This window comes from Microcaecilia unicolor, chromosome 3 (genome assembly GCF_901765095.1).
Source record: "Microcaecilia unicolor chromosome 3, aMicUni1.1, whole genome shotgun sequence".
Lineage (NCBI taxonomy): Eukaryota > Metazoa > Chordata > Amphibia > Gymnophiona > Siphonopidae > Microcaecilia > Microcaecilia unicolor.
In genome coordinates, this window is record NC_044033.1 from 409,108,803 (window position 1) to 409,130,502 (window position 21,700).

A 21,700-nucleotide genomic window follows, 5' to 3' on the forward strand; every position below is an offset into this window, starting at 1 on the left:
TCAGCACCTTCTATTCAGACAGAATCCTTGTGCCAATAGTTGATGAAAGCCTATGTTTACTTTTCAAGTTTTCTTAAGACATCAAGCTATTGTGTTCTTAATCCAGTAGATGTTAGATTGAAGTGTTTTTAGAAGATACAAGATGTTTTTAACGTATAAGTTGATTGTATTTTTAATGCAGTTATTGTGCTTTACTTTACATGTACACATTTATTGTGTTTTAGATATTGTACCATAGATACTGTTGGAAATTGCATGCAAATTCAAAATTACTAATACGGAAAAAAAATCACACATACTCTTAGGCTAAGAGCAATTTTAGAAGTCTAAATACAATCTGTTAACACAGCTATACAGCTTTGAAAATTACCCTCTTAGTGCTCCAAAGCACAACTAAACTGTTGGCTGCCAGCATTAACGTACAAAACCACCACTTGTGCTATTCTACTTTACTAATGACTAATAAGACTAAATATAACCATCAGATCAAATGGTATCACATCATTACAGAAGGACTGCTACATATGCAGAAATGTATAGGTAATAGATTCTAAGTACAGTTATTTTTCAACAGTGAAGTTCTCAAAGGCTTCACATTGAACATGTGGAATGATGCTGTGAACAGCTCCTTCAGCACCTTGGCCAGCACAAATATTCATTCTGTTTGACAATGGTAGTGTAGCAGCAGGTGCTACAGATACCAGTCAGAAGGAAAAAAAAAGAAAAAGTAGATTCTTCTTTGTTTTCCTGAGCAAGACAATGCAGTGCCTCTGTCCATCACATCCACATATTCTTCAGCTCAGATCATAAACATGTAGGATGACTACAATGTGCCACCTCAAAGAAACAGTGTAGACCTGGATTTTTATTCTTAGAGGAAGACAAACCACCCCCCCTCCCCCTCCCCCCCCCCAAAAAAACATTACAGCCCGATTCATCCTGGCAGGAAGAATTAAGAGTTGTGTGCAAGCTTCCTTGATTAAACATATTTTTTAACATCCTTAGCAAGATACCCAAAGTAAGAGACTAGAAACGGTCCAGAGGAAGGCGACAAAAATGGAATGGGGTTTGCGCCAAAAGACATATGAGAAGAGACTGGAAGACTTGAATACATATAGTCTAGAGGAAAGAAAGGACAGGGAAGATATGATATAGATATTTAAATACTTGAAAGGTATTAAGTAATATCAAGAAATTATTTTTCATAGAGGGATTGGTCAAAGCTTGGAATGCCCTCCCTAGGGAGATGGTAAAGAAAAACAGTGACAGAAATCAAAATGGCATGAAATGGACACAGAGTATGGCCAATTAGAAAACAGATGGTATAAAAAAAAAAGATCTAAAAAAAAAGTGGTTGTATGTATGTGGATGTGTCAAGTGATGCTTAGATGGCGACTCCAGCTGTGATGAACTAGGGCAGATGCCAGACTTGTACAGTCTGTGTTCCGTATATGGCAATCTGGTTTAAGATGGGCTGGCGCGGGCTTCAACAGCAACGTCAGTGGCTGAAACCCAAGGACAGTGCTGGGCAGACTTTCACGGTTTGTGTCCCGCAAATGACAAGACAAGATAGGCTGGAGTGGGCTTCGACAACAACTCCAGTAGTTGGAACATAAGGGCAGGGCTGGGTAGACTTCTATGGTCTATGTCCCAGAATGCCAAAGAAAAGACCATGATCAAGTATTTTACACCACATTCATTGTTGATTAAATCATGAATTGATAATGAGTGTAGCTGTGAAGATTGGATGGAATGTTCAAGTCTTATCTGCCCTCACTTACTATGTTAGGCCATGAACCATCTTTTTAGAGCAAGACTGTCATGGCTGCCTGAAAGTTCCTGTATATCTGCCAGTTAAAGGACACTGGCATTCCAGAGCATATCTACACTTCATCTTTGGGGGTAAAGCTGGTAACAAGACATATTTATATGGACCAAACATGTGATAAGGCTTGTAGGCCTCTTGGTCAATGCCAGCACTCGTAGGGAGTGTCTCTGAATAAACTATGGATATCGGTTATCCAGGCCTGCAATCTGCTGGACAGGAGGAATTCATGATCTGATTTGGACAAAACAGGCACCCGAGGACAATGGACAGAGGTTTGGTACTGGACTCTTGGAAGGCAAAAGGAGAAGAGTTTTGGTACTGAATGACAACAGAAGTACCTAGGATCACTCTGGAGAAAAACTGTCTTTGTGCCTAAGATCTGAGCCTCCCTGTACAATCACACTTAAAAAGAAGAACAAATATTATGGCTGCTAACCCTGTACTTCCATGAAAAATAAACAGTAACTGTATTAGTGTGCAGTGTGCTGTAGATATGCATTAACTGTTACTGCTACTAACAGCACGACAATTCACACAGTAACTGTTTAGCACATTTTAAAAAGGGTCCCTAAGTTTTGTAGCTTCAATCTTTAATTGGTTCACTTAGGACACCTTCAGGCTCATTTTCGAAAGAGAAGGATGCCCATCTTTCGACACAAATCGGAAGATAGGCACCCTTCTCACAGGGTCGCCCAAATCGGTATAATCAAAAGCAGATTTTGGACGTCCCCAACTGCTTTCCGTCACAGGGACGGCCAAAGTTCACAGGGGCGTGTCGGAGACATAGCAAAGGTGGGACTTGGGCGTGCCTAACACATGGACGTCCTCAACCCATAATGGAAAAAAAAAAGGGCGTCCCTGACGAGCACTTGGATGACTTTATCTGGTCCTGTTTTTCTTACGACCATGGCACAAAAAGGTGCACAAACTGACCAGATGACTACCGAAGAGAATCAGGGATGACCTCCCCTTACTCCCCCAGTGGTGACTAACCCCCTCCCACCCTCAAAAAAAATCTTTTAAAATACTTTGTGCCAGCCTCAAATGTCATACTCAGGTCCATCACAGCAGTATGCAGGTCCCTAGAGCAGTTTTAGTGGGTGCAGTGCACTTAAGGCAAGTGGACCCATTCCCCCCCCCCCAACCTGTTACACTTGTGGTGGTAAATGTGAGCCCTCCAAAACCCACCACAAACCCACGGTACCCACATCTAGGTGCCCCCCTTCACCCGTAAGGGCTATGGTAGTGGTGTACAGTTGTGGGTAGTGGGTTTTGGGGGGGGGCTGGGGGGCTCAGCACACAAGAGAGCTATGTACCTGGGAGCAATTTATTTAGTCCACTGCATGCAGTGCCCCCTAGGGTGCCCGGCTGGTGTCCTAGCATGTCAGGGGGACCAGTGAACTACGAATGCTGGCTCCTCCCATAACCAAAGGGCTTGTATTTGGTCGTTTCTGAGATGGGCGTCCTTGGTTTCCATTATCGCTGAAAATCAGAAACGACCAGGTCTAAGGACGACCTAAAATTTCAAGATTTGGGCGTCCCCGACCGTATTATCAAAACGAAAGATGGACGTCCATCTTGTTTCGATAATACAGGTTTCCCCACCCCCTCCATCAGGACATTTTGCAAGGACATCCTCAGCAAAACTTGGGCATTCCTTTCGATTATGCCCCTACTACTTTTCTAAAATCCAGTATAAGCAGTACTTACATGCATAGGTCACCAAAAAAAAGCCATTTACATATTCAAATGCCCATGTGATGCTGCTTTTTTTTTTTTAATATTAAACCCTATCCTATTTTTGAATAGCTGTCTTATGCTCTTCAGCCTCCCCAGCCTCAGATCATATACAACAGTGGAGTGCTCCCTTCAAGTCTACTCTAATCATATAGACCAACTACTGACTTTAGATTGTGCTACCCTAGCATATATATCAGGCCAAGGAGTGATTCAGGAGTACACGGGAGTCAGAAGTTGCTTAACCATCTGCCCTGTTGGGTACCCTGAGGAAACAACAAACCCTCTACATCCCTTCTAAGAGACTAAGGATAGACTAAGCTACATGCGCGTTTTTGAACAGGGCAATCTAGGCATTTCCAATCTACTGATCTGAAATAAGTTTAACACCTAAATCTAAAGGGTTCCTGAGGATCTAAGTACAGCCCAGCTGATCCTGAATTCAATCACTTACGTCAGAGTCTTAGAAATCCTGAGTCGTATTGCAGACAACAGAGCTATAAACAAAACTGGAAGACCTCTATATACTTCCTGGTAGAAAAACAGAGAAACAGAGTAGTTTGGACTCTATCTAGGATTTGGATTTGGACACGAGACACAATCCAGTCAATATTCAAAGTGAGTTAACCAGCTGAGAATGGCTGCTGATCAGTTAACGTGCTTGTAGGCAGCTATCTAGTCATTTTCAGCGGCACTTAATCAGTTAGTACCGTTGAAAATAACCAGTTAGCACCGAAGAGGAAGTCTGGTATGTTGGGGGCATCTCAGGGGTAGAGTCTGGTTAGCTCCCAATATTCAGAGATAACTGTCCATGTTTAGTGCATAAACAGGACTGCATAAATAGCTGTCCAATCTGTATGCACTAATTCATAGAAGATCAAGTCTGAATATTAACTTAACTGGGCATGTGCTAGACAGCTTTAAAAATAAATAAATAAATAAATAAATGCTAAAGCCCACACAGGAACTAGCACTGAATTTCCAGTTTTAAAAAAACAAAGAGCTGTCCTCCACTGGCTGATATCAAGGGGGAATGTAAATAATTCAATTGCTATTTGCTGCCTTTTGCCATGCATCTTCCTCTGTCACATTGTATTTTGTCACCCAAAGGCTTGATTGCAGTATACATTTGGTTCAGAATGTCAGTTTTGGAGTGGACTGGGTTAGAGTGAGACATGTGGAGAGAGTGTGGAAGCCAACATATGGCCTCCCGGAAGGGTCTGGTCCTGGACTCGACCAAATACAGTTCTGTAGGAGATTTAAACAGACAGACGGTATAACATGAGTAGAAGCCTAACACATCCCCAGTTCAGAAGACTGTATATGATGGCATCGTAAACACAAGACAATAGAGACAGACTGACTAAAGAAAAATGGATAATTTCCTTTCTGCAAATTTTTTTTTAAATCTGTAAACCAAACTGTCTTTTCTTTTTGTGTGTAAACACTGCTAGGCATGGATCCAGATCAGCGAATCCATGACTAAAAACTCAGCTACAGCAAGCAAAAAGGAGGTTTTAACCATTTGCTCATATGACGGGACAATCTCATCATGTGCCAGCATTTTTACATTTTTTTTTTAATTGGCACTTTATTTTAATATACTGGTCAGAACTAGCATGGATTCTGATGTAGGCTTTGTAACTGAAACACAGTGCCCATATCGGGTCCTTTCCAATAAAAGCTGAACTTTGCTTGCACATCTTTTAGTTTGGTGTTTTTATTCCAGTTTGTCTTTAAAAACTTAGCTACTAATTTTTGATTTCCAATTCAGAAACCACTCATAAGAACATAACAGTAGCCATACTGGGTCAGACCAAAGGTCCATCTAACCCAGTGTCCTATTTTCCAATCAGTGGCTGAGCCGTCACAAGTACCTGGCAGAAACCCAAATCGTGGCAACACTCCATACTACAAATCCAAGGGCAAGCGGTTGCCTCAATAGCATACTATGGACTTTTCCTGCAGGAATTTGGCCATACCTTTTTTAAACCCAGATACGCTAACCACTGTTACCAACTTGATCATCCATATCTAATTTCTCAGCTTACTATTGTATGGGGTTGATGGGTTGTAAAATCATTGATCCTGGCAGAACAATTCAGTTATTCCTGTAACAAACCAGTTCTAGTTTTAAAGCTTTCAGAACAAAAAAAAATGTTGAGCCTCAACTATAGCTCTTATGAATATTCACCTCATTTGCACCGAACCCTAAGCTCATCTCAATAGATGTTCCATAACATTTTTTTTAAATTTATGAATGAACAGTTACAGATAATGCCCAACAGAGAAATCCAACAAGTAGTTAATAAACTCCCTGCCTGTCTACCATCCCACCTCCCTCCCTAATGAGCAGGCAAACTTCTAGAAGAGAAGATCACAGATCTGATAAACACATATGCAAATCAAGGCAACACCACAAACTAAGAAGCTTGATTGGGATCTATCCCCATTTGGAAGCACTAGGCATAATAATAGTCTCACTGGTGATGAAATTGAACTAGCTGGCCAGTTCTAATAGCTGACAATTTTCACATCCGATATATGTAAGTCCATCATATAGAGAACTGTCGCAACCAGAGATGGCAGGGACTGCTTCCGAGCCACCACAAGTGCATTTGCTGGATACAAAGAAGCTGATAAGCCAGAACTCTATAGACTGACTAAGGCCCAAGGGCTTAAAACGGAGCAAGCATTATTTGGCCTGGGCTGAGTAATCTACACCACTCACTTGTTGAACAAGGTCAAAGATCTCTGTCCACAACATTTTTTGATACAGAGGGTTCCTATCAACTATTGAGAAATGCAAGCAAGCCCAGCTCGCAATACCCAACCTCTGTACTCTTGACATCCCATCCCCCCAAGAGATGAGCTGTGGATTTTAGTCAGTAGAACTCTGGAGTATGTGGGATTGTCAAATCACCCTCAGTCCCAGTAACTGACCTCCTAGGAGTTTCCTTTAAGTAGAATACCTAAGAGTTATTTCCACAACAGGAGATTTCCTCAGGCTGTAATCAGTGAGGCCCAGGACTTCAGTCATTTGACACGTGTCAGCACTATTTTGAGGAGCAAGTCTGGTACTTAATTTGTATTAACAGAAAAGGTGCTCATTCTCTGTAATTTTAGTTTCAATTGCTCTCTACTGGAGACCGCAGTAACAAGGAAGACATTTCTTTCAAGTCAAAATGCAGATAAGTTAGGGAAATGCTAAAGGGGGTTCAGCACAGGTGTACTGATTGTGAATCACTTACATATATTTCTTCCCAAACCAAATACAAAAATATTAAAATTCACACTCTTAAAAAAAAGAGTAATACACCAGTTATACTTGGCGTTTCTCTATAGATAAAATGGGAGGGGGGGGGGGGCTTAGTTCAAACCTAGGTAGACATTCCAAGCTACAAGCTAACACTCTCTCGCTAAGTCAGATAATTCTATTTTACATTTGACCAATTCAGACTTTATTATGAACACTTAATAAATGCCAGAGTTGAAGCTGGTCAAAATGTGCCCATTTTAGGCATTCACAAAAGCTATTAGGGTGAAAGAACTGAAATCACTGAACTGAAACGCAAATTTTAGTTTAATATAACTATCCCCAGGCACTTCTTTATGGAGGTCAACGCAGATGTTGTGCCTTTTCACATTCATAAATTATGGAAACAACTTGACAAATGCTGCAAGGCTCAATCAAGCCACTAAAGATATGCAGTGTAACAAGATTTTGCTCCCTCAGAGTTTAATTTTCAAACTAATGAGCCATTAGCATGTAAATTAGAGGCTGACTTTAAAGCACAAACAAATGATTAGGAGACCAGATTTCTGGCATTTGCTCACTACAAAGGAGTTTAAGCCAGTAAAAGCCAGACTATGAAAAACATGCCCAGTAGTCCAAGACTATGGTAAACATGTTGGCACCAGCTTAGTACCACAATTTCAAACAGATTTTCACTAGCAATCATCAGCCCAGTTTCGGGCTGTTGTTTCAAGGTGACTACCAAGAACCAGCAACATGCTCTAAACCAACTGCCAATAGGTGCAAAAGAGAAAACTGCATATCAAGTAGCACATCTATAAAACTTACATTTTAGATACAGTCTCAACTCATTTTTCAAGTAAAAAGTTGTTGAAATAATCTCCCATTGTCACGCAATACATTACTTGAATTGAAAATAATTTTGTATACCTCTTTCTATGGAGAAGTAGTCTAATGGTTAGTGCAGTGTTCTGCCCCCATTACATGGGGCAGTTGGTGTGTGCAACAGTTTACATGTCTGTATATTTATTATTAAGTTGTGTATGATGGACCAGGTCCCTGCATTTCTTTGGTACTCTGTGATTTAGCTTTTATGAACACCTGTGTTTTGCTCAGTGCCTTTTGGAGCTTTGTTGTTACTGCCTGCCTCTGGGCATGCAGGGAGGAACAGGATTCCCCCCCTCTCCGATTGCTCTTGTGAGGTAAAAAGAGAGATGGTAGCTGTATCTAGGACACGGATCCAGCATGTACAGGGCTTGAACTCTCCATGCTGAGGCAGTAAACTGCTTCTTGTCTTTTCCTCTCAGGGTAGTAATCCTTAGTGATTTTTCACCTGTTGCAGCTGCTGCTGCACTGTAGTGGCTGAAGAGGTTATTTTATATTTTCAAGCCACTGACAGTTCCTCCTTTCTGGGAAAGGGGCTAATCACAGATATGGACTCACTCTGTACTTACAAAATCCCTAATCCATCTCAGCACAACTAAGTGATTGATTTGTTTTATCCATCATCAACTGGATTAAATAATTGGATTTAAGGATTGGAGTCTATTCTTGGTAGCAAGCAGACACAGGCCCAGATACGCAAAACTTACCAGGGCAGCAATGTGCGATTTTGACCAGTTTAAGCCAGTTTAGCAAGCACAGTATTCAGAAATGAATGCACAAAAGGGGTTGTGTGTGGGGTTTTTTACCATTTGCGGCAACAGACAATGCAAATTGTATGCTAATGTATGTAAATGAGCTGATTACTATTTAAATGTGCATTCCGAGTGATGCACAGCCATTCCTGAATGATGCACACAAAGAAAACGCCTACCTTTTATGAGGGAATTTTAACAAGTTGTCAGGAGCCATCATAGCATGACGGTGGCTTCTAGATCTCACCTCTGCCTGCACCTGTTAACCCCTCCAGCCCCCTTTCATCATTTTCTCCTTTGTATGATTTTATTCTCTGGGAGCTTTGCAGCTATGTACGCTTCTGCTTGCAGTCCAGGGGGGTGCCTAGACTTCCTGTCCATGTTATAGTTCTGTTAGTGCTGATGCCTCCTCAAATAAACTTCCACCCCAGCACAGTAGAAAATAGAGTGCCCCCTCCCTCCTTGAGCTGAAGACCGGGGAAGTCTAGCCTGCTATGACCCTCATGAAAGAGCACCAGAGACCCCTTTCCCCCTCTGGGTTGAAACACTCCACCATGTCTGGCAGAATCAGCAATTGTGAGTGTGGGAATGTAATCTGGAGTGAAACCACTGAAGAAAATGTTGAAGCAATGGTTCTTCGTGAAGTTCCCATGGTGGTGACCCTTAGATGCATCTGGGATATGCTTCAATAGTAAGGAATCTACTATTGGAATCACATTTGATTGCAATTGCTCTTTCCCTTCTCCTTGGGATACCTACTTTGCCCTCAATCTTGCCGCCGACCGTGTCCCATAGTTTAAAAAAAAAAGCTTTCATACATGCACAATAAACCTATAAAAGCCATAGCAGTGACTTTGCTGTCGTGCTCTGGTGGATTGTGAATAGAACTTTCTTATCGTCCCAATGTGCGTATATCAACCCCCTGCATACCTTTAGGCTTTCTGATGATGTAACCACTTCTGTTCTGGGCACGCGCATAGCAGCCACACTTAGCAATTGGCTGCCCTGCACATGCGTTGGCTTTTTCCCTACAGAGCTGCTCGCTGTTTTTTGTGAGCAGCTCATTTGCATGCTATTTCCTTTGGGAATCGCTCACTGTTTCCACCTTAGTAACTTTTACAGAGGTGGAAATAGCAAGCAGTTGTTTCCAGGGACTTTTGTGCATCGGTGACTCAGTACATAACACTGGGTTAAGGTCAAACATTAAGAGTGCTAAGAACCTAGGAACTGGGTTCAATTCCCATTATAGCTCCTTGTGACCCTGGGCATGTCACTTGACTCTCCATAGTCCCAGTTACAAAACTCAGATTGTGAGCCCATTAGGGACAAAGTACCTGTATTTAAAATATATATAAACTGCTTTGGTTGTACCACAGAAAGCCAATATATCAAAACATATTACCCCTTACCCCTCCCCCCCCCCCCCCCCCCCCCACACACACACTTTACCCTTGCTCTGCTTTTATCCTATTTCGTTGTTCTTGTTTCTTCTGACTTACTTGCATCCTTCTCCCTCTCTCTCTCTGGTATCTAGTTCCTCTGTCATCTCTCCTCGCCATCATTCTCTCTCCATTCATGCCCCCCCCCCCCCCCCCCACACACACACACACTAAATGAACATCGGAGCAGGTTAAAAAATGGAGTAGTGTCAGCTCCTATGGTTAGCTACTGCATGGAATTTAGTCATGATTTTGCGGCCATGCAGTGGCTGGTAATTGAACAAGTGCCCCATTTTATTTTCAAGGTGATCAGGATGCCTATCTTGCTCTACGTGAGCAATACTGGATCTTCGAATTAGATTCAATAGTCCCTCAAGGACTTAATGACTACATTGAATGGAACACTACTATTTGATTGGATGGTACTGGTGATGTCAACACATAACAAACATTAGCTTCATTTCCCTTTAAGAAATGCTTGTTACCATGCTGTACTTTTTAACATGGAGGGCCTTTTGTGATACCAGCACTGGCGTCCCTGAGGAAGAAATCTTGAAACAGGAACTCCTGAAGGATGTTGGAAACTCTCAGTATATTAGCGACTAAGCTTAAAATACAGATAAGTCTGCTCCTGTTAGCTTTATATCTTCCAGTGCCTCAAATTCACAACAATTATTATTAATTTTCTGTATTCATTTTGGGCTATTTTTTCCATGGGACAAAAATTCTACCCTTGGATAAGAGGGTCCTTATATTAGTGAAATATTTATTGAAAAGATACACATTTTTGTGTAATTGGGTTTATTTCAAGTCACTGTAATGTAGTGTTTTTTTACACATATTTAGAGCCTAGTCATAGAAAGTATTACATGATGTATAGAGCATTGTAATGAGCCACATCTGCGGCAAGTCTCACTGATTTCAAATGCTCGGCTGTGGATACAGTCTATACTAAACTCTTTAGTTCTTCATAATAAGGTACTTTATCAATTTACATTGCATGCTTATATATGTGTGCCTTTCAGTAAATATTGGTCTTCATTAAAAAGGATTGACTTTTTGGCCCCCCCCCCCCCCAATGCTCCTCCATCTCCACCCCCCCCCTTTATGTAGCTTCCTAATCCCTTTGCCTTCCAACTCCTGTCCACTTCATTCTTCCTGTCTCACCCTTTCTGCAGCCCCTTTCTGCATACCTGCGTCACCCTCCCTTCTTCCAAAGGAACACAACAGAAGCAGCAATAAATAGCAGTAGTGTGTCAGCAATGCCCCCCTTCCTTTCATTCCCACCCCCGATTATTTTTATTCTCATACCCTTCCTTTCTGATGAACTCTGTGTCATTAACCTAGGATGGAGTTACTTTTCCTTAATATGAAGGAAATTGAACACCACCTTGGTTTATTTTTCCCTTGAAAGGCAGTATATCAAATTCAATACACATAGGGAAAGAAAATCTACCTCTAGGTGCCTTTGACTGCCTACATTCCCTGATGTGCTTCCTCTCCACAAGCAAAACACAAAAGCTGCAAGGAGGTGGAGGTAGCAGGGGTGCCTATTACAATAGTAGATCTCCACGATATCAACTTTGCACTGAAAGCTAAAAAGAGAATGTTCTGTGGGGATGGTGAGGGGACAGTAGCAATATGAGGATGGGGTGGGAATGGAAAAGAATTGACTGGGGACCTGTGAAAATGAAGATCAGATTTTAAAGGTGTGCCCAGTGATTTTTTTCTAGCGAAAAAGGTGCCGGTACTCAAATGCCAGGCCACCTTCAGGGGTGGGGTGATCACTGAGGGATCCACCCCACAATAGAGAGACCCCCTGTAACCAGTCACAGAATCTATGACAATGTAGAATTGATGTGTAGAGCCTGAGCTCTTTCATTAAAACCTGGGGACCATGGGTCAATTTTAGCAGACAATGGAAAAGGTGCCGGTACTCAGTACCCCCTCAAAAACAGCCCTGGGTGTGCCACAGGGATAAAACACAGCAGGATTAAGGTCTAGGGAAAAGTAGGCATACACCTAGGACCCAAATGTTTGGGAGCTGCCCTCTCAGCTGTATTGTCAACATGCTCCCAAGATAAAAAGTTTTGCCTTAGTTAAGTCATTGGCCACCAAGAAGGAGGAGGAGGAGGAGGGAGCGAGTCAGAAGTATGTTTATTCTCACCACCCCTGTTGTATTGTCCTCCAATCAGCAGGAGGAATCAGTGAGCATGCTTCTTGCCTGCGCATCATCCTCTGCAATGAGAACCATGCCAGGCTCTTATTAGTGAGAGTTTTAAAATTGTATTTATATTACAATGGGAGGGCCCCCATGTGCTTTTTTCGCCTAGGGCCTATCCAAAAGTATAATACTGCCCTGTTCAAACAGTTTATAATAAAGCAGCTGATTGCAGTCCCTAACACTGCTCATGCTTGCACAGAGGGCACCAGAAAAAAAAAAAGGCGGGTTCCCCCAAAACTATCACTCCTTGTCATCACTTAAGTCATTTAACCCTCCAGTGTTTTGAGTATAGAATGTATGTCTGCTGGGAACAGAAAACACCTACTGTGCCTTTGAATAACTCACCTTGACCTATTATTGAGAATGCTTTTCATGTTTCACTTATTTATTCATCTTTTGTTCATTCATGACCTGAATAAGGGGTTTCTGCCTTTGAAAGTTTGCTAAAACAAATGCATTAAATTAACGCAATATGAAAGACTGCATCTTATTTTTCTTTTTTGCTTTGTTTTTATGTGTATTTATTAGTGCAAAAAAAAGTGTGAATTAAAACCAAAATCTCAGAGAAATCTCTCAAAGATATTAGCATATGACAGAATAGATATTTTTCTTTTTGTGCAGAACTAAGGAAATACTAAGGAAATAGCCATTTTTGGCATTAAAATGGAATATCCTTCTAAATGCAAGATGTGTGGCCAAAGTGAACCAGATTGTGTCTATTTCCAATATCAACTCAAAGTGCTTGTAGGGATTCATCTCTTATCTCTATGAGGTTTTTTCACTACTAGCTAACCCTGACTATTACTTCATCATTTCGTTCCTACCTGAGGGTTTTCCAAAGGTGCCACTGCTTTTTGAAAAAGGGCAACTTTATTGGCACAAAGTATTGATTGGATTGTTCTCTCCAGATGCACCTTCATTGGCCCAGACCAGATGCAGTCCACGTATTTACAAAGGTGGAAAGAAGAGAAAAGGACAGCCAGAATGGTTAAAAGGTGAAGTGAAAGAGGTTATTACAGCCAAAAGAATGCCCTTCAAAGAACGGAAAAAGGACCCAAATGAAGGAAATAAGAAGCAACATAAGCACTGGCGAGATAGACGCAAAGCATTGATAAAGGGAGCTATAAGAGAATATAAAGAGAAACTTGCTGCAGAGGCAAAAAAAAAAAAAAAAAAAAACTCATAACAACAACTTTTCAGGTACATCAGAAACAGAAAGCCTGCAACGGAACCTGTGGGATCATTAGATCATGAAGTAGCAAAAGGGGCACTCAGGGAGGACAAGGTCATAGCAGAGAGACTGAACAAATTCTATACCTTGGTCTTTACAGAAGATGTAAGACATTTACCTGTACCAGAAATGGTTTTCAAGGGTGATGCAGAACAAAGAAATCTTGGTGAACCTGGAAGATGTACTGAGCCAAATCGATAAGTTAGAGTGATAAATCAACTGGACCGGATGGTATACACATTGGGGTACTGAAAGAAAATCATGAGATTGCTGATCTGTAGCTATCGTTAATACCTGAGGACTGGAGGTTGGTCAATGCCAATTTTTAAAAAGGGTTCCAGGGGTGATCTAGGAAATTACAGATCGGTAAGCCTAACATTAGTGCCGGAGTAAATAGTGGAAATTATTATAAAGAATAATATTATGGAACACATAACACATGGTTTAATGGGACAGAGTCAGCATGGATTCCGCCAAGGGAAGTCTTGCCTCACTAATTTGCTTCATTTCTTTGAAGGTGTGAATAAACATTTTGATAAAAGTGAGCTGGTTAATGTAGTGTATGTAGGTTTTCAGAAGCTTTTAACAAGTTCCTCATGAGAGACTCCTGAGAAAATTAAAAAGTCATGGGATAGGAGGCAATGTCCTTCTGTGGATTAGGAATTGGTTATTGGACAGAAAACAGAGGGTAGGGTTATTTATAAATGTTAAATAGCACCGGTCCCAGTACAGATCCCTGTGACACTCCACTATTCACAGTGGAGGAGGGTGAATAGTGGAGTGTCACAGGGATCTGTATTGGGACCGGTGCTATTTAATATTTATAAATAAATCTTGAAATTGGAACGATTAGTAAGGCGATTAAATTTGCACATGACACAAAACTTCATAACTGTCTAAACACATGTGGACTGTGAAAAACTGCAGGAAGACCAGGGGGCACTCGATGAAATTATATGGAAACACTTTTAAAACAAATAGGAAGACATATTTTTCCCTCAATGAACAGTTAAGCTATTGAACTCACTGCCAGATATGGCAACAGTGGTTAGCATATCCGAGTTTAACATCTTCAACATCTGGATCCTTAGTACAACTCGTACTACTGTAAATTTTGGCATTCCAGTAATCTCTGCCAGCTGGTGTTAACTGGTGTTTGGTGGGGGGGTTTTTTCCCAATTGTTCAAGCAATCCAATTTTGTCTCCAAGTGTTCTTTCCTACGCATTTTAAATGCGAATACCAAAGGCGGAACTCAACACACCCTGCAGTGGCACGTGTATGCAAATGCAGATGTCCATTAATACTTAATGGGAAAGTGATGCATCAATGATGTTGTGGACACTATTGGCACAAATAAACGGTGCACTGTCCCAATTAAATGAAACTTTTGCCCCTTATAATTGTGCTTTGTTTTTACGTTTGGGGAGCGTGCCAGGTGCCCTTGACCTGGATTGGCCACTGTCGGTGACAGGATGCTGGGCTAGATGGACCTTTGGTCTTTCCCAGTATGGCACTACTTATGTACTTATGTACTTATGTTCTCCTGGGTTTGGACCAAATAAAAGGCTGCCCCAATTAACCAGTGTCTGATTATCTGGAACCTACTGTATATCCATCTCAAATCAGCAACACCAATCTGGATGGCTTCCAGTTCTGAATTCTGCCTGGCAATAAGCTCTTTGTCAATATGAAGAGAAAAAAAGCTTCTTAGTTACACAACGTACAGTCTCTAGACTTGCTAATAAGCTCTGCCAGTAAAGCGAGTCTGCTGTCTGAGCTCATGTTTACTCCAAATCAGGTCTTCCCGTCACAAGGGATTTCAAAACATTTTTAGCTTCAGTCAAGCACATTTCTGTTTACTCATGTCAAGTATTCAACCTTACCATTAAGAGGAATAGTGAAGGTACATACCTGTAGCAGGTATTCACCGAGGACAGGTGGCTGAGTGTTCTCACATATGGGTCAGGAACCGGCATTTTGCAAGCAAAATATTTAAAAAAAAAGTCTTGCCAGAGTCTTCTGGCGCACGTGCAGCGCACACCGCACATGCACGGACCGATTTCCCGCCCATCGCATGAATGCGTTCCTCAGTTAAATCAAAGGCATAAAAACAAACAATAACTCCAAAGGGGAGGTGGGTGGGTTTGTGAGAACAATCAGCCTGCTGTCCTCAGAGAATACCTGCTACAGATATGTATCTTTGCTTTCTCCAAGGACAAGCAGGCTGCTTGTTCTCACATGTGGGGTATCCCTAGCAACCAGACTCACTCCAAACTATGAACATTGGTCAATTGGGCCTCGCAATGGCAAGGACATAACAGAGATTGACATGAAACCATAAACAACTAACTGAGAGTGCAGCCTGGAACAGAACAAAAATGGGTCTGGGGGGGTGGAGTTGGATTCTAAACCCCGAACAGATTCTGCATCACCGACTGACCAAACAGACTGTCGCGTCAGGTATCCTGCTGAAGGCAGTAGTGAGATGTGAATGTGTGGACTGATGACCACATTGCAGCCTTGCAAATCTCCTCAATGGAGGCTGACTTTAAGTGAGCCACTGACGCAGCCATGGCTCTAACATTATGAGCCTTGACATGGCCCTCTAAAAGACAGCCCAGCTTGGGCATAAGTGAAGGAAATGCAATCTGCTAGCTAATTAGAGATTGTGCGTTTTCTGATGGCGACGCACCTCCTGTTGGGATCAAAAGAAAGTCGACCTGGGTGGCAACTGACACTGATGACGCAGGTGTCACCGAGGTCGGAGACCTCACCACAGGCGAAGGGCCAGATACCGCTGCAGCAGACGGTACGGAAGGCGCAAGCACTCCCGACACAGAAGCAGACTGGCGCAGCAACCCTTCCAGAAGCAGAACCCTGATGTGCTCGTCGAGAGCCACCGTCGGACAAGGCAGCAGGGTCAGTAAAGGAGCCGGTGGCAGAATCTGACGAGGCTCGGGAGCAGGTACCAGGCTGCTAGACCAACGCATCGGCACCTCCTGAATAGAGGGAGAGCGATCCTCTTGGCGCTTCTCGGGTGTCGAATCCCTCGACGCCTCAGAGTTCCCGACACCGTGTGTCGAAGGAGAACGATGATGGTGCATCTTCACCTTTTTCTCAATGTCTGTCATCGAGACTCCTCAGTACCGATGAGGAAGACGTGGAATCCTCACGTCTCCTCGGGACCAGGTCCGACAAAGGTTGGTCCCGGAGGGCCAGCATAACAGGAGGCCTCGAGACAGGTGGAGACCCAGTGGATGCCTCACTGCTCCAAGCACGAGTTGGTTGTTCCGCAGCCATTACCTTCGCTCCCAACGTCGATGCATCCCTCGATGTCTATGCCAACGACCTCGGTACCTATGTCAATGTTGACGTCGAAGGACCGGACCAAGCCCCAAAAAGCTTCTCTCGCTGGGCTTCTCGAGATGCTCGAGTCCGTTTCTTCATGCGAAGACACAGACTACAAGCGGCTGGGCTATGGTCAGGCCCAAAGCACTGGATACACCAGGCGTGGGTATCGGTACCTGAGATGGTCTGGTTGCACCGAGTACAACGTTTGAAGCAGCTGAGTGTCTTCGATGACATGGAAGGAAAAACGGCTTTGGGGAAATTAAAAGAAATTTTAAAAAAAAGGGCATGAAAAGAAGGGAACAACCCGACCGCGTCGAAAAACAAAGGAAACTTTAAAAGGGCAAAAAATAAAGAAAACAACGGGAAGTTTGTTTTTGTTTTTTTAAGTGTAAATTTCTATTAAAAAAAGAAAAGAAAGAAGGCAAAAGCCACAAAACAGATGAGACTCTTTCCCGGGCCTGAGAGGAGCAGAGAAAAAAACTGGACCGCACCCTCAACCCAGAGAAAAAATAACTGAGGAACGCGTTCACGCAACGTGCGGGAAATCGGTCCATGCATGCTGCACGGGCGGCAGAAGACTCTGGCAAGACTTTTTTATATTTTGCTTGCAAAATGCTGGTTCCCGGACCGAAGCGAACATCGACCCACATTTGAGAACTAGCAGCCTGCTTGTCCTCAGAGAAAAGAAGTTTCCACAATTCATTTTTGTCTTTATAAGAGGCTCAAGAATACCAATGCAAAATGTGCAAATGGAGTAGTATTCTTGAACTGCAAGAGCAGCCATGATTGCCCTATCTCCCACTGTGCTTCCCAGCTAATCAGCATCTGGCAAACCTGTGGGACACTGCTCTCCTGAAAATAATTTCAGGGGGATACATCAAGTGCAGGACTAAGCCAGTGCAAAGCGCTCAAAACAGCCTCATTCCATACACCTGCAGGTTAAGTTCAAAAAGGATCAACTTGGTGAGAACAGAGTAGCTGAGACAGCAGGGGAGGGACAGAGAATTGAAGTGCAGTATGTAAGTCACTTTTCTTCTTAAGGACTGATTATAAGTATACAAATCCTATGCTATAGTAAAGGATAAATACTATGGAATCCATATTAAAAAAATATATAAGTCTGTAGAAATAAAATATGCAGATGTGTATTTTGGACTGAAATGCTGAGGTTCAAAGAGAAGAATGATGATCAACATGGAAGTTGAAATTACAGACAATGACCAGGTTTTCAAAACGAATGCCAATTTCAGCAAAAGCAAGCAGGAAAACATCCCATTCAGAACTAGTAATAGAAGGGGGCAGTAACAGACAACAATGTGTAAAGGAGGAAACAAAGCAATTCTCAGAATCAGAATCCAGAGTTCTGAGGTGGGGCGAGAAGCAGGAAGACAGATTGCTAGACCCTCACCCCTTTTACACTTCCAAGTGACATGAAACGCAGTAAAATCAGGAGGAAGACAGTGGTAAAGATAAGCTTCTTCACTGTCCCTTAACCAGGTTTCAGTGAGACAAAGAATATCTAGATGATTCAGTGAAAATAAGTCAAGAACAAGTGCTGTTTTTGACTTCAAAGAATGACTATTTAGGAAACAAAAGTTAAAAGAATCCCAACAGGTAACAGACACCTGCAAGAGCCAAGGAAGGAAGGAAGGAAGGAAGGGGGAGAGGGGGACAAAAAGAAGATAATGAAGGCTGCACAAGCCGGCAGAAATTAAGGCAAGGAGGAGGAGGAAATGACCGCAATGGACGGCAACCCCAATGTACCAGAATAAGCTGAGGAGAATAAACAGTAGAAGAGAAAGACATCGTATCAACATAAGGGGACAAAGATAAAAAGAAAGCCAATAGAGAAAAGAGAATAGGATAAACACACCAAAGACTGTGAAAGTCAGTAAAGATGCCAGAAAAATAGAAGCCGACATTATTCGAGTCCACCCCAAGGAGCAGAACCTGGCACGACACACCGCAAACAGACTACAGGATGATGGAGAGAGGCGTGAGAGAAAGGGGTGATGCTGGATGGCAGGGGAAGAGAAGGACAGATGTGGAAACGGGGGATGGAAGAAAAAAAGAAAGGAGAGAGATGGTGGACATGAAAAGAGGGTAGGAGAAGGGAAGAGGGGAAATGCACATAGATGGCAGGGAACGGAAGAGAAGAGAGAAAGGAGGAGATGCAGCCCATGGATGGAGGGAAAGGGAAGAGTGGAAAACTAGACAGATTTGAGAAGGAGGCAGAAAAATGGACGAATGTTGGAAGTGAAAGGACTAGAGCAGGGAGTGAAGGAGGAGAGAAAAGAAACAGTGAATGGACAGGAGGCCCTGGAAACAGAGTTCAGAGCACAGAGAGAGGGAAGCAGAATCAGAGACAGGGAAGAAGATGATTAGAAAAATACAAATCACCAGACAACAAAAATGAGAAAAATTATTGTATTTTCAGTTTAGTAACTGAAATATGTTACTAAACTGAATTTACTTCAGCTATATATTTTGCACTGAACAGGAGGATATGTGAATGGAGGAGGGACGCTTTATGCGATTAATCGTGAGGAGGAAATGTGAGGGGAGGAGGACGCTTTATGTGATTAATCGTGAGATTACAATCTTTAACCAATGTGCAGACCTAATAAAAACAATAAATAGAAACATTTGCTGAACTTTCCTAGTTGCTACTGTAGAGATTTCAATATTTATTCAAACCAGTAGTCCATAGCATGGTTCTCAACTCAGTCCTGAGGACATACCTAGCCAGTCAGGTTTGCTGGATCCCCACAATGAATATGCACAAAACAGATTTGCATACAATGAAGGTAGTGCATGCAAATTTCTCACACAAATTAATCATGGATATCCTGATAATATGACTGGCTGGGTGTGTCCCAGGGACAGAGTTGAGAATCCCTGCCTATAGTGAGGATACAAATTCTACCACATGCTACCCTTCTTGTGTGATACATGTTTCACTTACCATGCCCATTGCAGTAGTAAATCCATTTCTCCCTGTTCTGTGTTGGGGCAGTGGATTTCGTCATTGCAGCCTTTTCCACAATGGTATTAGGGTCCTGCCTTGGCCCTTTCTTTAAGACACGTGAGCTTCTTCTAATGCTGCACACCACGATCACCACAAGAACCAGCAGCAGAAATAATACAATCATCCAGGGTAAGTGCTCATTGATGTCGAAATGTTTATGGGTGTTCGGCCGTGGGGGGCCCCTTCTGGAGGCCTTGAAAGCTGCATTCTTTTCACCTTCAGCTCCTGTGACCCCGATGGCTGGTTGCATCTTTGCTACCGATACCTGGGGGGGCATTTTGTGATGGTGGTTTTCCTGGTGTTTCGTAGCCCTGGGACTTGAAGCTGTTATGTTTATTTTGCGAGTCTCATTCTGTGAGGTTTCACTTAAATGTCGGGTTGGGTTTGTTACACTTATCCTTGTAGAGGCAGCAAAGCGAAGCCCTGAAGAAACAGCTGCAAGGACAAAAAGACAATAGTTTCAGGGGTTATGAGCAAAAAATGAAATTAAAATATAACTTACGATCAACAGAGCTCACAAACAACAGTAAGAGACCAGGTCTTCCTGAAGACCCCGACAGAACCCTTCTAATCAACGCTAACTCTAAAGCCAAAATTTCACTTGGCGGTGCAAAAGTTAGGAAGCCCGGGGATGGGGGTGGGAAGGAAATATCTAAATATACTCATTCTTAAATTAAGAGAGTTATTAAGGTAGGCTACTGTTAAGACGGGAAAATTAGGTTCTTACCTTGGTAATTTTCTTTCCTTTAGTCATAGCAGATGAAGCCATTACGTATGGGTTGTGTCCAACAACCAGCAGGGGGAGATAGAGAGCACTCAAATTTCACAGTGCCACATGGTCAGCTAGCTCCACTGTCTCTTCAGTATTTGAAGCTTCCAAAGCAGTATAACAAACCGCAATGGGAATAACATGAACTTTCCTCACAGCGAACGATGGCCCCATAACAAGGGCATGAACTCAAAAGGAGGGCATGAACACATCCTCCTGGAGGGAATAAACTCGTCCTCCTCTTTGTATTTATGGAGGGAACACACAAATTCTCCTGGAGGGAATGAGCTCAACCTCCTACACATGAACTGGAGGGAATGAACTCATCCTCCTATAAGTGAACAAGAATCCTGAAGACTGTTTTCCAACTTTCTCCCAAGGAAGGATTAGAACTTCAGGAAACAAGAACAGAACCTGAAACAGATTCACATCATACAGACAATCATACAGGGAGGGCTCATGGTTTCATCTGCTATAACTAAAGGAAAGAAAATTACCAAGGTAAGAACCTAATTTTCCCTTCCTTGTCATCAAGCAGATGAAGCCATTATGTATGGGATGTATCAAAGCAATCCCTATATAGGGTGGGAACAAGTCACACCACGCGCTAGCACTTGTGCTCCAAAACGCGCATCCCTCCTAGCAGCCACATCCAGCCTGTAATGTCGGGCAAATGAGAGCTTCGAAGCCCATGTTGCTGCACTGCAAATCTCATGAACAGAGAGTGCTCCAGTTTCAGCCCAAGAGGAAGAAATCTCTCTTGTAGAATGTGCCTTAAAGGCTACAGGCGGAGGCCGGCCGGCAAGCAGATAAGCTGAAAAGATAGCTTCTTTGAGCCAGCGGGCAATAGTGGCTTTAGACGCTGGAGACCCTCTGCGAGAACCTGATAGTAAAACAAACAAATGATCAGAAGTCCTGAAAGAATTAGTAACTCGCAGATACTGCAACAGAATCCTGCGCACATCCAACAGGTGCAACTGCCCAAAGGATTCTGGAAACTCCTCCTTAACAAAAGAGGGTAGAAAAACAGGCTGGGTAAGGTGAAACGCTGAAACCACCTTAGGCATGAAGGAAGGCACAGTACGAACCGTGACCCCGGACTCTAAAAATTGCAGAAATGGGTCTCGACAAGACAGCGCCTGGAGTTCTGACACCCGTCTTGCTGAAGTAATGGCCACCAGAAAAACGGCCTTCAGTGT

At 42.7% G+C, this 21,700-nt stretch overlaps 1 protein-coding gene across 2 annotated transcripts in view; it reads right to left on the reverse strand.

Annotated features, from left to right (window-relative positions):
- TNFRSF21 (TNF receptor superfamily member 21) overlaps positions 1 to 21,700 on the reverse strand; it is a 199,361-nt gene that overhangs the window by 78,765 nt on the left and 98,896 nt on the right. For both annotated transcript variants that reach the window (XM_030198788.1, XM_030198787.1), the window contains exon 4: positions 19,670 to 20,167. In XM_030198788.1, coding sequence (XP_030054648.1) covers positions 19,670 to 20,167 — 498 coding nt within the window. The remainder of the gene's footprint in view (positions 1 to 19,669; positions 20,168 to 21,700) is intronic.